At 41.6% G+C, this 14353-nt stretch overlaps 1 protein-coding gene and 1 long non-coding RNA gene across 2 annotated transcripts in view; one reads left to right on the forward strand and one right to left on the reverse strand.

The window, feature by feature from the left end:
• The first annotated feature begins 53 nt into the window (after window positions 1-53).
• ATP6V0E1 (ATPase H+ transporting V0 subunit e1) lies at window positions 54-13115 on the forward strand. Its single transcript, XM_079964920.1, has 4 exons — window positions 54-258; window positions 2717-2764; window positions 10576-10703; window positions 12702-13115. Exons 1-3 carry the CDS (start codon window positions 155-157, stop codon window positions 10667-10669), a joined length of 246 nt encoding a protein of 81 aa, XP_079821046.1. The 5' UTR covers window positions 54-154; the 3' UTR covers window positions 10670-10703; window positions 12702-13115.
• LOC307209650 overlaps window positions 10912-14353 on the reverse strand; it is a 5294-nt gene continuing 1852 nt past the window's right edge. Inside the window, exon 2 of the long non-coding RNA XR_013835695.1 lies at window positions 10912-11285. This is a non-coding gene — a long non-coding RNA (uncharacterized lncRNA). The remainder of the gene's footprint in view (window positions 11286-14353) is intronic.

Raw genomic sequence — 14353 nt, forward strand, 5'->3', positions numbered from 1 at the left:
CCCTCCCCTCACGCTGCGGGAGCCCCTGATTGGCTGGTGCTCCGGGGAGAGGGCGTGACTTGCGAGGTGGCGTAGAAATCGGCCATAGTGGAGGCGGCGGCGGAGGCCGGAGCTCCGTAGTCGGCGGAGGGAGGGAGCGAGCGAGAACCCGGCCATGGCGTACGGCGGCCTCGCGGTGCCCATCACCGTCATGAGCGTGTTCTGGGCGGTGGTCGGCGGCGTCGTGCCGTGGTTTGTGCCTAAGGGGCCTAACCGGGGGTAAGTGCCCGGAGGCTTCGGGGGACGGGGGGACGGGACGTTCTCGGCAAGGGAGACCGGTGGCGGGCGGCCCTTTTCCAGGAGGCCTGGCTGCCCCAACCGGCCGGCCGTGGAAGCTCGCAGTGGTCTGGCTACACCTCCGCCTCCGTCTGCCTAATAGCCGTTTTCCTGGCCTGGGAGGGAAACTAAAGCGGTTTTTTCGCAGTTCGCATTTTTCCACGGCCTGTTGTTCAACGTTCTCGGAGAATGCGGCGCAGTGAGCAACTGCCGTCGCGCAACTCCAGTTGCGGCCTTCCTTTCTTACTCCCTTGTGCCTCCTCTTCCTCTTCCTTTTTATTTTCTTTTCTCTCCCACCTCCACCCCGCTTCCCGTAGCAGCCTCGACCCTGCCAGCCTTTCTAGGAGCTTCTGTGCGGCACTGGCACTTTGTGAGTGGCAGGTGTCAGTTCAGAAGTAGCTACACCTGCGAAGCGGCTGGAGTTCCCTTGGGATTTCCCAGCGTCGACCCCCTTTTGTTTTAGTATCCATCCCTTGCTAAGTTAACCTGTTTCAAATGGAGCAGCCCCCGAGTCAAATGCACTGTTTTGCGTCATCTCTTGAAACGGAATATTGTTTGAGATATTCTGGGAATAGCTGCTTTGCAAAAGAGGGGTCAGATGTCACAGTCATTTTCACAACCATGTCGCAGTTATTTTTTCCCTCTGCTGTGTGTAACTCTTTCCCCTAATTCGATGACTATGAGGTGGATAAGCTAGTTCCGTTTGTAATTAATCCATTAACCAAACTGCTGAATTCCTAACTGCATTCTGGTTGTTCAACCTGGAGGTTTTCTTTGTGATTTGAAATAAGATTTTCCTATTGAACCACATTTTCCTCTCTGATAACTTCCTCTTCCAGTGCCATTGAGGATTTTCTTTTTCTACATTTCCATTACTGGTGCTAAATGTCCAGCTAGGATTACCAGCAACAGTACTAGTTTATTTCTTTGAAATGTATAGATAGTTTTTCAGCAAAAAGCTGCAAAGCAGTGAATGGTAGCATATGGGGCAGGGAGGCAGTTAGACATAAGAGAGAGCAGCACAATAACACACAATTAGCAGTAGGTGTCTTGATAGTAAGTTGCATTATGAGTCGGGTTTAAGAAGTGGGCCTGAACTGTGTTTGTGTTTCTGGCATAAGCCATGATTGATGCTAAGATTGAAATTAGCTTCCATAGCTAGAGATTGTCAACGTTTTCCCTTCTAAACAAGAAAAATTAATTGTGTGGCCTGCATTTCTGAAAGCACTTTTCCACTCAATGTTCCCAGCTTTACATTTATTGAGGCAGGGGGATTTCCTCCCCACATACTTAACATGCTTGAAATGATTTTTTCACTGCATTCTCTTTGTCTTGAATTAGTGATTCAACCATATAATGAAATGTGAGCAGAACTAAGTGCAGCTCAGCTCAGTGCTGCATTTTATGCTTTTAAGGTGTTGGTTAGATACACCAGAGTAAAAAGTGTTCCCTTTTAATACACATCCCATGTTCGCTACCTAGGCAAGAGGCCTAGGCAGTAGTATCCAAGCATCCAACTTGTGATATCTATTTTGAATTTATATTTATTCATGCAAAGGTTTCATCTCCTGTCCTGATTTGAAGATGAACACCTACTTCTCTGGTACTGGCATTGGTACTAACAGCCTCTTACTTTGCAAACAGGGTGCTCTAAATCCTTGGTGGGCCAGAATCTAGCACTGGTGGGTTGAGGACAGAACAACAGACTTGGATGCAAATATTTTGATAGATGGTGCTTTAGGATCATATTTATTAAAATATTTATGGCCTGCCTTATATGCATTGATCTCAGGGCAGGATACACAATGCATTTAAAACAATCATTCAGTTATATAGGTTCGAAATGTGTTGCTTAAAATAGGAAGGGGGAAAAAATAAACCTGAGTTTCTTATGGTGCTCATTAATCTTACATGATACTGAATTTCACAACTGGGATCATGGAGTAAGCAGAACCTTGAGAACTGATTCTAAACAATTATATGTGTTATCTGAAACTACAGCTGTGGGGTAGCTTTAATTTACTGCAAGTACTGTAATGACCAAGAGACTTGAGTTGTGAACCTAGCAATCACTAGTTCAGGTATTACCTTGAACTTACTAGATGGCACCTAGCAATCTACTGTCTCTCAGTCCCCCCAGTGTAGGGAGAGTCCCGACCTACCTGACATGGTGGTTGTAAGGATTCCTGATACGAAAATAATCTTGGTATGTATGAAGCACCTTAGAATGTTCAAGTATTGTTATCCTTATTGCAATAGATTTACATTGAATCATTCTCAGTCTGCATGTGTTAAAAATTGAGAAACTACTCAGCTGTGTTTCTTTTCTTTTGTCCAAAGAAAGTCTGTAAATATTGCTTCCATTTTGTCAACCATTTCTTTCTTCCCCCTCTTTCTACAGTGTTATTAATACAATGTTGGTGACATGTGCTGTCTGCTGCTACCTCTTGTAAGTATCCATTTTTCTCCTTTCAGTCCAGATGTAGCCGTATCTTTGATAACACAAAACTACAATGCCTTTTTTATTTTAGTAACCTGGCTGGGTGTCTGATGTGATTGGCTGATTTGCAAAAATATGAACATACTATGTAGGATAAAGAACTTTATATAGTTCTCTGATGTAAATCAATTGTTAGTTCTTAATCAGGGTGTCATAAATGATGGGAACATTAAGTTTTCTATAATGAAGTTGACTGTACATGAGTCTTTTGGGATGCAGAAATTGAAGTCTATCACCCTTCTGATTTCTGTGCTGTTTAATATTTAATAGATGTGCTTCCTCCTTTTCTAGGAAATGTGTTAAAACCATTTCTGCTTCCTGTATTTCTGCTTTAAAATGACTTTTCAGAGTATTGCTAAAATAGTAAAGTATAACAAAATTTTCAGCCTAGTTTTACCAGCTAACAGGCTCCTAGTTCAACAATGCAGCTTATCCACATGGGAGTAAACTGATCTTCTGTACTAACAGGAAGGTAGTCAGCTAGAATACCATTGTGTAGTGCTAGTTTAATCTGAAGAATTTGCCTCTGCTTTTGCTTACACAAAGTCTAGATTGATCATCTTGCAGAGTTTACAGTCAGCATGCTTCCATCGAGAACTGCCTTGCTTTAGCTAGACTACCCTGGGGTATAGGCCTGTTTGTGTTTGGTTTAGTGCTAGGGCAAGCAAGTTTTGTGCAAGTACATCCTGCTTGTTTATGGTTCAACAAACCCAAAGACTCATGGATGTGAAGCTGTGACCTGGCTAACTTAAAAATGCATCACACCAGGATGTCTTTGTTTTTCCTTTGCTTTTATTCAAAGCACAAATATAAAGGCATGTAGGCAGTAAAAAGTTCTGACAATTTAAGGTTAGTCATTTACAGGCATGGACGTTTTTTCTTTTTTGCTAAGCAGGTAGATCAAAAAGCTGTTTTATCCCAAAATTCCTCACTATCGTTAAACATCCTGCCAAATACATGACTTTGAGAATACTTTCTGCATGGACATTCAGCCATAAAGAGTTCTAAAAAAGCAGTTGTCATGGTGGTATGTTGTCTGGGAAAGAAGGAAGAAGGGGTTGCTACTAAACCAGGAAAAAGGTGGATAAACACATAGACCTGGTGTCAGCACCCAATATAGTGAGGCGTTTGCTGGGGCCTAAGCCACCACAGCAAGGCTGTTGCTTTGCCCTCCCCCTCCTCAGCTCCTCCTACCACCTGGGCCTCAAGCAGCAGTGATTCCACATAGGAGAACCTCTCCTTCTGCTTGTTAACTTGTTGTGATCTGGTTTGCCGGGTGGCTTTGGCAGCAGCCATGACACTATAGTAGACTGCAGTAGAGCTTGTAGAACTGTAGTAGAGCTTGCCTCCTGGCCTATTACAGGATATATACCCCACCCATCTTGCTGGGTTTCCCCAGCCACTCTGGTTGGCTTCCAACAGAATATTAAAAACATGATAAAACATGAAACATTAAAAACTTCCCTAAACAGGGCTGCCTTCATATGTCTTCCAAAAGTCAGATAGTTGTTTATTTCCTTGACATCTGATGGGAGGGCATTCCACAGGGCAGGTGCCACTGCCGAGAAGGTAGTGTTGTACCACTCTGAGGAATGTAGCTCTGAGGTGACTAGAGGTCTCCTAACAGCTCCCTGCGCCCTTAACAAACTAGTTTCCAATACAGTGGTACCTCGGTTTACGGCCAGTCCAGTTTATGAATTTTTCGGTTTACGAACTCCGCAAACCCGGAAAGAGTGTCCTGGTTTGTGAACTTTACCTCCGTCTATGACCGGAATCCGAATGGTGGAAGGGCACTGGCGGCAGGAGGTCTCACTGGGGAAAGTGCAATTCGGTTTACGACTGGTTTCAGTTTACGATTGAGCGGATTAAGGTCGTAAACCAAGGTACCACTGTACATTGCTTTAGAACTGCAGGCAGGGCCTAAGTGTCATGGTGCACAGGGCTTTTTGCAATACTCCCTTTGTGTAAATAGGGTTCATCTTTACAACAACAACAACAACAAAAAAGAATCCAGGTCTACAAAGCTAGAAATATAGTACCTGTAGCTCTGTGGAACTAGTTTTTTCTTTTTTTAAAAAAAAACTTTATAGGATTAAGGTGAAAAGTAAGATGTTTGAGGAAAAAACGAGATGGGATGGAGATAAGGAGTCAAGGGAAGAACACAGAGATCCTTTTGAGCGAACTCCTTTTTTATATCTTTTTCTCCCCCACCCATCCATGTGTTTTCTTTATGAATCTGATACCAGCTAAATCAATACCACTATGTATGTGGTGGGAACAGCTTGGTGCTCATATATAGCTTCAGGGTAATTTTCCACAGTTGTGAAAACATACAAGGGCTGCCCATTGCAGTCCACTTGCACTTCCATGGCTTGGTACAAATTTATCATAGGCTTTGATAAACAGTGTCCGCATTCACAACAACAAGTGAGAAAATAGCATCTTGCAGTGTGGGACATGATTACAACTGGACTTCCATGGGAGTGGCTTTGGGCTTAGTTTGCATTTTCACAGAGCCCCATTTATGAATAAGCACTGCTGCTTGCTGAGAGGTGACCATGTTGCATACACTTTCAAGGAATAAAAATCAAAACCACTAGAATGCCTATACTGCGCAAATATAATTGAAAAAACACATAAACGTCATAGGCTGTATAATAACAAGTGTAAAGTTATTTAACTACTTCTCAAAATTAGATACAGCTTCTCATAATGTCAAAATCAACATCGTGACATAACATACTAAAATGTAGCTTATTCACTTGACCACCAAGTCCACAGAGTTTTTTTACAATTTCAAGGAAACAATGACTAGCTCTATCTTCCTCCTCCTTGGAACCTAAACTAGATTAAATGCTGTTATAACCACCTTCAGTAGCCACCATGGGCTACATATGTGAATGGCAGTACAACAAATGGATCTTGTCATCTGACATTCCAAACATAACTTCTTCTTATTTTTAAAATAGTACTGCACTGCTCAAACAAACCCTGTATCAGTCATTATATGTTTTGATTCAATAAGGAGTGTAGGGCGAGGACATAAATGGGCCCTGGTCAACCGTTTTAATTATCTTCTGTAAATCTAAAAATTACAGCATGCAATGATGCAGGAAGGTGTCTTCTCAATAGAGTAGAAGGAAGGGAAGCTCCATACATAAAGCTTCTGTTGATATCTAGGCTTCCTTTTGACTTGGGCCTCCCTTGTCCTTGTGAAAAATCAGAACTGGTGAAGGTGACATCAGTATGTATGGTGCAGAATTCCTAAGCTGTAGAGCCAGATAAGCTGGCCCTGCCTAACAGTGGAAGTTCAGTGGTTCTTCCTCTGCTTGCCAAGCAAGAGCAGTACATCTTCTCCTTCACCTCTTTAGCTATGTATTTCAGCTCAGCTTCTGCACATCTATTCTGTAGGTTAACACCAAATGCTAATCCTTATTTTCAAGGGAGATTTAGAATGCAATTATGTTAACTGATTTTCTCCCCCAAATAATTATGTGTGGCTACTATTTCATAATAAAATCTCCACTTCCCCCATGATTTAAATATTTCTACTATTTTGGAACAGGTGGGAAGCGTGGCATCCAAAATCAATGGTAATTGTGAATGGCAGTGCTTTTGGCAACACTGAGATGTTACTAATGTAGCATATGCATTTTGCATATGTCTTCGTTGCTACTGTTGTAATAGTTTTTTTCATTACATATCCTTCATATGTATTGATGGGCAAAATGTTTTATGGCAGTCTTGGCAAAGAGCACAACTTTGTGGTTCTCTCATTCGTCAGTTCTTGGGACCTCCACCCATCCAAGATAAAACAAAGTCTGAATCTGGGTGCTGATCATTAAGGCTGCCTTGTAATTTCTGTCTTGAGTAATTTTCCGGCAAGGTTGCTTTTGAAAATGAAACGGCATTCACCTTGTACCTAGTAGCACAGCTCTGGGTAGGTGAATTCTGTATTCAGAGTGCACTTGTAACTTGTTTGCTTTCATCATGTATACAGTAGTACCTCGGGTTACATACACTTCAGGTTACAGACGCTTCAGATTACAGACTCCGCTAACCCAGAAATAGTACCTCGGGTTCAGAACTTTGCTTCAGGATGAGAACAGAGATCGTGCTCCGTCAGCACGGCAGCAGCGGGAGGCCCCATTAGCTAAAGTGGTGCTTCAGGTTAAGAACAGTTTCAGGTTAAGAACGGACCTCCAGAACGAATTAAGTACTTAACATGAGGTACCACTGTACTAGAAATGGGATGCAAAATCTGTATCCCCTTTGGATGTGGTTGGACTACAACTCCCATTGTCCCTGACAGCCTGTTGGGGCTGATGAGAGCTGGAGTCCAGCAACATCTGGAGAGCCATATGTTAACTACTACTGTACTAGATAATGGTGAGGATACCAATGGAAAATATTGTAATGGGCTTACCTGAAATCTGCAGGAATCAGTACTACTGTGGCCCGAAACTGCCCTATGCTTGCTGCACAAAACATCCATTTTTGGTTTAGGCACGACTAACTTGCATGCTGGGGAGTGTCTTAACCTCCACCAGGAAAGAAGCTGTGGCTAAGGTTTGTGGGAGCTCCATGATTAATCTGGAAAAAGGATAGCTTGCCTCTTGGTAACATGATAGATTACATATAGTAGCTGTACAGATTGCCCTGTTATGTGTTTGTTTTCTACTGTTATAGTACCTTATTTTCTGATTTTCAAAATTTGGGGCAATTTGGGTTGTGTCGAACTAAGTCGTACTCAGAGTGGACTCATTCAAATTAATGAACCTAAGTTAGTCATGCCTATTAACTTCAGTTGGTCCACTCTGAGTAAGACTAGCATTGGATACAACCCTTTGTAATAACTTATCAAAAATAAATCTGATTATCATTTGAAAAGGCCAAATAACAGGCACCACAAGGGGAGTTTATTTCAACCTATGGCATCCTGATAAACCTATAGGAGCGTATGTGTTCTTTCTGTTTTCAAAATGTCTACGTTCAGAGAACCCTTTTCACATTGACATGCCTGTCACAGAACCTCGTGTGTAACTGAGAATATGTTCCACACTCCATTGGAGCAGGAAACTAACTGGCCGTGCTTTTTGGTCTTTGCTGTTACCCCTTGAGAACTGAGCACGTCCCATAGAATGCCTTCATAACTGTTTGTGGCTGTACATTGTGAAGGAAGATTGGTAACAGCAGAGAAGCTGCCTTTCAGAAAATCTTCTGCCCTTTGTTGATTGCTTCTGAAGAACCCCATGGGTTCTCTGGGACACAGTATGAAAAGTGCTGACCTATAGCACACTCTAAGCAGAGCAAACAGTAAGCAAACAAGCAAAGATGTATGCTGGTTATATAAAAGAAAGAGACAGTGTATGATATACACACTGCTACGTGACTATTTGATATGGGTTAAGCTTCCTTCTGGTCACAAATATGTCAGTTGGGACTCCAAACATGAATAATCATATCTGTAGAATAATGGTCGGATAGCTCAGTTGGTTAGAGTGTGGTGCTCATAATGCCAAGGTTGCAGGTTTAAACCCTGTATAGGACAGCTGCATTATTCCTGCATTGCAGAGGGTTAGACTAGATAGTCCTCAGGATCCCTTCCAACTCTACAATTCTATGATTACATGATTTCAAGGGAAACTACTGGGATCAAAGAGGATGTCATCCTATATCTGTAGCAATTCATGATGAAAATGCTAGATTTTGCCAGGAGTCCTATTGGTAATCAGTGTTGAAAGTGTGCGTTCATTTTGCTGTGGCTGTTTAATCTGTAAAATTAAGAGCAGTACTGAAATTTGATCAATGAACTCTGAATAGGATTAATCCTGTATTGCTTGTCTCTGTCTATGGCTTTTCCTTCCCTCTCCCAGCTGACCTGCATTTCATTCTCTGGTTGAAGCATCCAGGTTTGTGTGGAATTTTCCATGACTGCCTAAGCACTCTGCATCTGTAGCAGCTCACATTACAAAGCCGCTTTGCTCTTCCTCCTCCTTCTATAGCATTCTAGAATTAGCAGTTAGATGTGCCTGTGTGTTCACAAAATGTTTTGTGCACTGAACATTTAGCTACACAGTAACGTTGTACAAATTAAAGAGATTCTTAAGCCCTTTCTTATTTGCCGTTGTTAACATACCAAATATGTAACCCAGAAATAAATGTGTTGCAGTTTTCTAAGTGTTTTCCGTGCTACAAAATGTATTGTGTCCTACTGGGGCATTGAGTCCTCCTGCTTCGCTAATATGGTCACTACTCTGAGAAGCATGCGTTTTGTTCTATAGCCATTGCTAGTAGCTTCACAAACTCTTAAAAGACATTCTGTGTTAGGTTGTCATAAAAGATACATGGGTAGAAGACTTAAGCTTTTTTAAGTATAACATTGATGCAAAAATCCCCTGACGCTTGTCTCCTGCACCTAATGTATGTCCACTAGCAATGTCAATGTCTAAACAAGACACACCAACCCTGTGAAACTACAATTAGAGCAAGAGAAATGATGGGTCTGACAAATAGGGCTGCCGAGTGACTGTATTTTTAGGTTGCCCTTTAATATTGGAAGAAACCAGTCAGACCTGCAACAAAATGTTACCCTTTGGAGTGTTCATGTTCAGTCAGTCGTGCCCTTCTCCATACTTAATTCCATTACTCCTCACATCCAGTTTTCCAATTGCCTCTTGTCATTCAGCATTCTGTGTTCAGCATGCTCTGTTCTTATTAGGTTGTTTTACCAGGTTGCAAACCTTCTGGTTTCTCCAGGCCTGCTCATATGCCCTTTTTATGTGTGGAAGGTGCCTTTGGCTACATAAACAACAGCACTCACCTCTGAACATGAGAACTAGAGGGAACCAGTAGGTCCCGGCATCAAAATGTAGAGAGCTTGTTTAAGGTTCAAGTCTTTCCACTCTATCCCATCCCTCCCCCTGGCTTTCTGTCTTGTCTCCCCCAACAGTCAGTCAGCATTCTTTGCCCACAAAGCTCTCCTCATTGGACTGTTTTTTCTTCCTCAAGGTATAATCAACACTCTGGTGCACAGCCCCAGCTACATAGAAAACTTGGATGTCTCCTTTGATTTCTATGACTGGCTTTCTGTTCCATCACTGGGGAAATTAAAAAAAAATAACTTCTCAGAGTGATCCTGGAAATTGCCTATTTAGACAAAGAGGTGGTCACTGTACACTACCACAATATTTTATGAAGGGGTGGTATAGAAATAATCTTCAGGGGTACCTCTAATTTGCTGATACCTCCCACTTATACATGGGTAGTGTGGTTCTGGTTGCATAAGTGTGAGCACTACCAGACTTGAAATCATAATTCGTATGTAGATCAGCCTTCCTCCATTTGTTGTCTTTATTACAGTTCTCATCGTTCCTGACCATTGGCCATGCAGGCTGGGGCTGAGGGGAGTTGCAAAACATATGGAGGAGCCCTAGGTTGGGGAAGGCTGATAGAAATCATGCTGATACATATTGAACTTCCTGGGTGATGGCATGAGTTAGAACACTTCTTTAAACAGTGAAAATGGAAGAGAAGCTGCCTAGTTAAAACATGAGAATTACTTGAAATGAAGTAGGGCAGTACACTTTGATTTATGGGCAGTTGCTCAAACTTTTATGGCTATCTCTTATTTTCAAAGTTTAATTTTGGTAACGTTTTGTTTGGACACTAGTTTTAAGTAACTGTTACCATTCTATCTCTTCCTTGGGTATCCTGATAAATTTTAGTCATTCTGTTAATAGTCTGCTCTTGTCTTGCAGCTGGCTGATTGCAATCCTGGCTCAGCTGAACCCTCTCTTTGGACCACAGTTAAAAAGTGAAGTAATTACATATCTAAGGTACCACTGGCCTTAACCGATGTGCTCTTCTACTGCAGTTTGTGGACTGGGTAAATATTGTCACTTTTTAAATTATTTATTACATTTATATCCCACTTTTCCTCCAAGGAGTTCAAGTTGGTAGACATGATTCACCTTCTCCCATTTTATCTTCACAACAACCCTGTAAGGGTTACAGTGAGCATTTTCTTTTAAACCCATCCAGATGGGCAGGGTACAAATAATAAATTATTATTATTATTATTATTATTATTATTATTATTATATTTTATCGCACAACATGCAGAAAAAGCTATGGCATTTTAATGAGTTGAGGATAGTTATCTCTCAAGAAGAAACCAGCTTGCTTTGTTGCAGAGATTGCAGCAATAGAACTTGTTGATCTTGTCATAATTTCATGTGTGATTGTTATAAATGCTAGTGCCCCTTTGACCCCTATCTCAATGATTGCAGTGTACTGGATTATTTAGTACAAATGTTTATATAACCAGTGGAATTGGTACTTCAACTCCCAGCACAATTTCCATTCTTTCTCTATTGCCATTTTCTCTTTAATAAAAACTTGGACTTCCATGGTTTTGGCTCATGCTGCAAGTTTTTTCTCCATGCCATATTCCGTGTCTGTTGCAGAGCTACAGAAATGCAAATTCCAGTTTCTGTTTATGGGTTTCTAGAAACAGAGCTTTGTTAGTCTCTTGCAGCAAAAGAAGGGAAAGGCTTATAGCATTTCGTTATGGCATAAAGTATGGTGGACCTCTGAATCTGATGAAGTGGACAGTGGTCCATAAGAGCTTATGCCTCAACAAATATGATGGTCTTTAAGGTGGAGTAGCCAACATGGTGCCCTTCAGTTTTTGTTCAAAAATAAAAGAATTGTCTGCTTGCATGGGAGTGAGAAGCAATTGTTCCTATGCAAGCAAACAAACGGCACTGGCTCCCTTTTCTTCCTGCCTATTGCCTTACTTTTCCTAAAGTCAAAAAGAGCTTTTGCTCTAAGGGGCACTAATCAATTATCTAGTGTTTATTCTGTCTACTTATTTAATATTGAACAAAATAGCTGTGCCTCCAAACCTCCTGTATGAGGAATGTGTTATATAAGGGGGGGTATACTATTCTCTCTGCTTTAGTTCAGTGGTTGAACATTGCTGTTGCAATGTTGGCTAAGGCCTGACAGGGCTGTGGGTTGTTTTAGTAAGTCTTCGTCTCTCAATGCACCAAGAAGTTTGCCATGCGAACAATTACAGCAGGAAGCAACTTCAGGAATGTGGATTCTGTAATGGTGAAACTCAATAGTTCAAAAGGGTTCTACCTGCTGTTTTATCTTGCAGCTCTGATTCACCTTAATAACTATAATTTCCTCTGTTTGAAAAAGCTGAATAGCAGAGGACAACTGGTGGCTGATGTTATGCTTTAATTGTCTGCAGTTAAGCTTCCTTGAAACAAAGCTCTAGTGTTTTCAGATCAGGGTTGTAATGAATTGGGATAGTGACAGGCTGCAGTGAGCATAGGGAGCCTGGTTCCCCTTTTTTTAGCAACTCATACAAGCTGGCAGTAGTCTTGTATTTTACAAAGAAAGGCCTCGTGCAACACAGCAGTGAACCTGGCTGTATCTGCTTGTTATAGTGCAGTGTATCCTGCCAAGTAACAACTTGACTTGAAAATTAAATTGGTGGTATATCAGTAACTAAGGAATTGGAATTAACTTGGAGGTGGGGGCAAAATTTAGCCTTGTTGCTCAAAGATGATATTCTGGCACTAGGTACTTGGTTTCTGCTCTTAATTTTTTCTGATACTGCTAATACCAGTGGACTCTAGCTGACAGTTTGTATTGACTTATTACTGCATTTAGCACAATTTGTTCACGTTTTAGTGAGTAGAGTCTGGAAAGTAAGCCTTTCAAGATCCAAATGGATCTTCAGCTATTAGTGTAAAATTTTCTTTGCAGCAACGGTGATGCTTAGTATATTAACACCTCCCTGCAAGAATTTAACTAATAGCTGAATTAAAAATGCCACTGAAAGAAACTAAACTGCTTTTTTGCTTTGCAGGATATGAAGAGATTTTCTTTATGTAAAGCCCTGTTGATCCAGATGCCTTCTAACGTACTTTGAATCCGACCACGTCTGCTCAATGCCTTACTGTTTGTTCTATTACAAGAAATGTTTGCCTAATCTTGTTGTTTTTTCACCTATGCAAGTGCCTAATAGATACCTATATTTCTACTCAGTACAATGTTGTGCTTGAATTTCAAGTATTATAAATAATATTCCATCCTTCTTCTCTGCACTGACAGCGGCTAGATGGAATTGATAATTGCCTCTGAGCATTTATTTGCCTTACCAATTTTTATACTAGACTGTCTACTGATCCAGTTTACAAGCACAGTCTGAATGCTGTGTCTGATAACTTTAAGAAATATGATTGTGTTCCTCAAATCTGAAATAAAATTCTTTTCTTCTTAATGTGGTCTTCTGGCTTTCTTTAGAACACGTTGTTCTTGCATAAGCATATTCAGCACTTTTATAACATCTGAAAAGTTAGGGACTTAATGATTGGTTGCATGCCTGTATGGAACAGTTCAGTTGCTTCACTCAAGTTTTGCCCCACCCTTCATGAAGTGTGTATGCTGTGAGAAATACCCACTATGGGAACTTGGATACTTTCATAGTGTTTGAATGGAACTGCAGTACAAATAGTGTAATTGTTCCTTAAGCCATATTAAGTTCAGGATAGAATTTACAAATGTTTATGAAATAATGAAGTGACTGGGTAACCCGCATATAATTTGCTTCATCATCTGGTTTGCTTAGAAGCATATATGGTTACAAAGCACCTTTTGTGACGTTTTGTGCATGGCAAACTTCTAAAGTGATCATGCAAATGTCGTATTGTGGGAATAATACTTGGGAGTGGCTGTGCTTTTGAATGTGCTTGTGAACGGAATTCTGAACACATGCATGCTCATGGCTGGCAGCTGAATGTTTAAAGAAACTCATTGCAGAATGTTGCTTGAGCTGACAATGATGGGAATGTCCTAGCTGGGGGTGTTTGGAATTAGGAAGGCTTGTTTGTGCACAAGTCAGCAAGTAATCCATATGTAAATGAGTTATTAGACTGCTGTAAGGTCCTCTTCAAAAATAGCACTGTAGGAAAGTTATACGGATGACTGAATGTGAGATTACTAAGCGGTGAGGTATGGTTTGGTAACAAGCTCAAATCCTTGCAGTGGACACATAGCCACAGTTAGCTCTGGAAAACAGGGAAAGGGAGCTAATAAACCTTTGCCACTTTGAGTGACATCCAGTTGTGGCATCCTGCTTGTGCAACAGACTACCATGTACACAAAGGGGCATTTTTCTTTCCCTAAAGGTAAAGGGGTCCCTGATGGTTAGGTCCAGTCGCAGACGACTCTGGGGTTGCGGCGCTCATCTCACTTTACTGTCTGAGGGTGCCGGCGTACACCTTCTGGGTCATGTGGCCAGCATGACTAAGCTGCTTTCTGGCGAACCAGAGCAGCGCACGGAAACGCCGTTTACCTTCCTGCCGGAGCGGTACCTATTTATCTACTTGCTCTTTGACGTGCTTTCGAACAGCTCGGTTGGCAGGAGCAGGGACCGAGCAATGGGAGCTCACCCCATCGCAGGGATTTGAACCGCCAACCTCCCTTCCCTACAGCCCCCATAAATCTGTTTTGGAGGGT

Source organism: Podarcis cretensis (genome assembly GCF_951804945.1).
Source record: "Podarcis cretensis genome assembly, chromosome: 2".
NCBI lineage: Eukaryota > Metazoa > Chordata > Lepidosauria > Squamata > Lacertidae > Podarcis > Podarcis cretensis.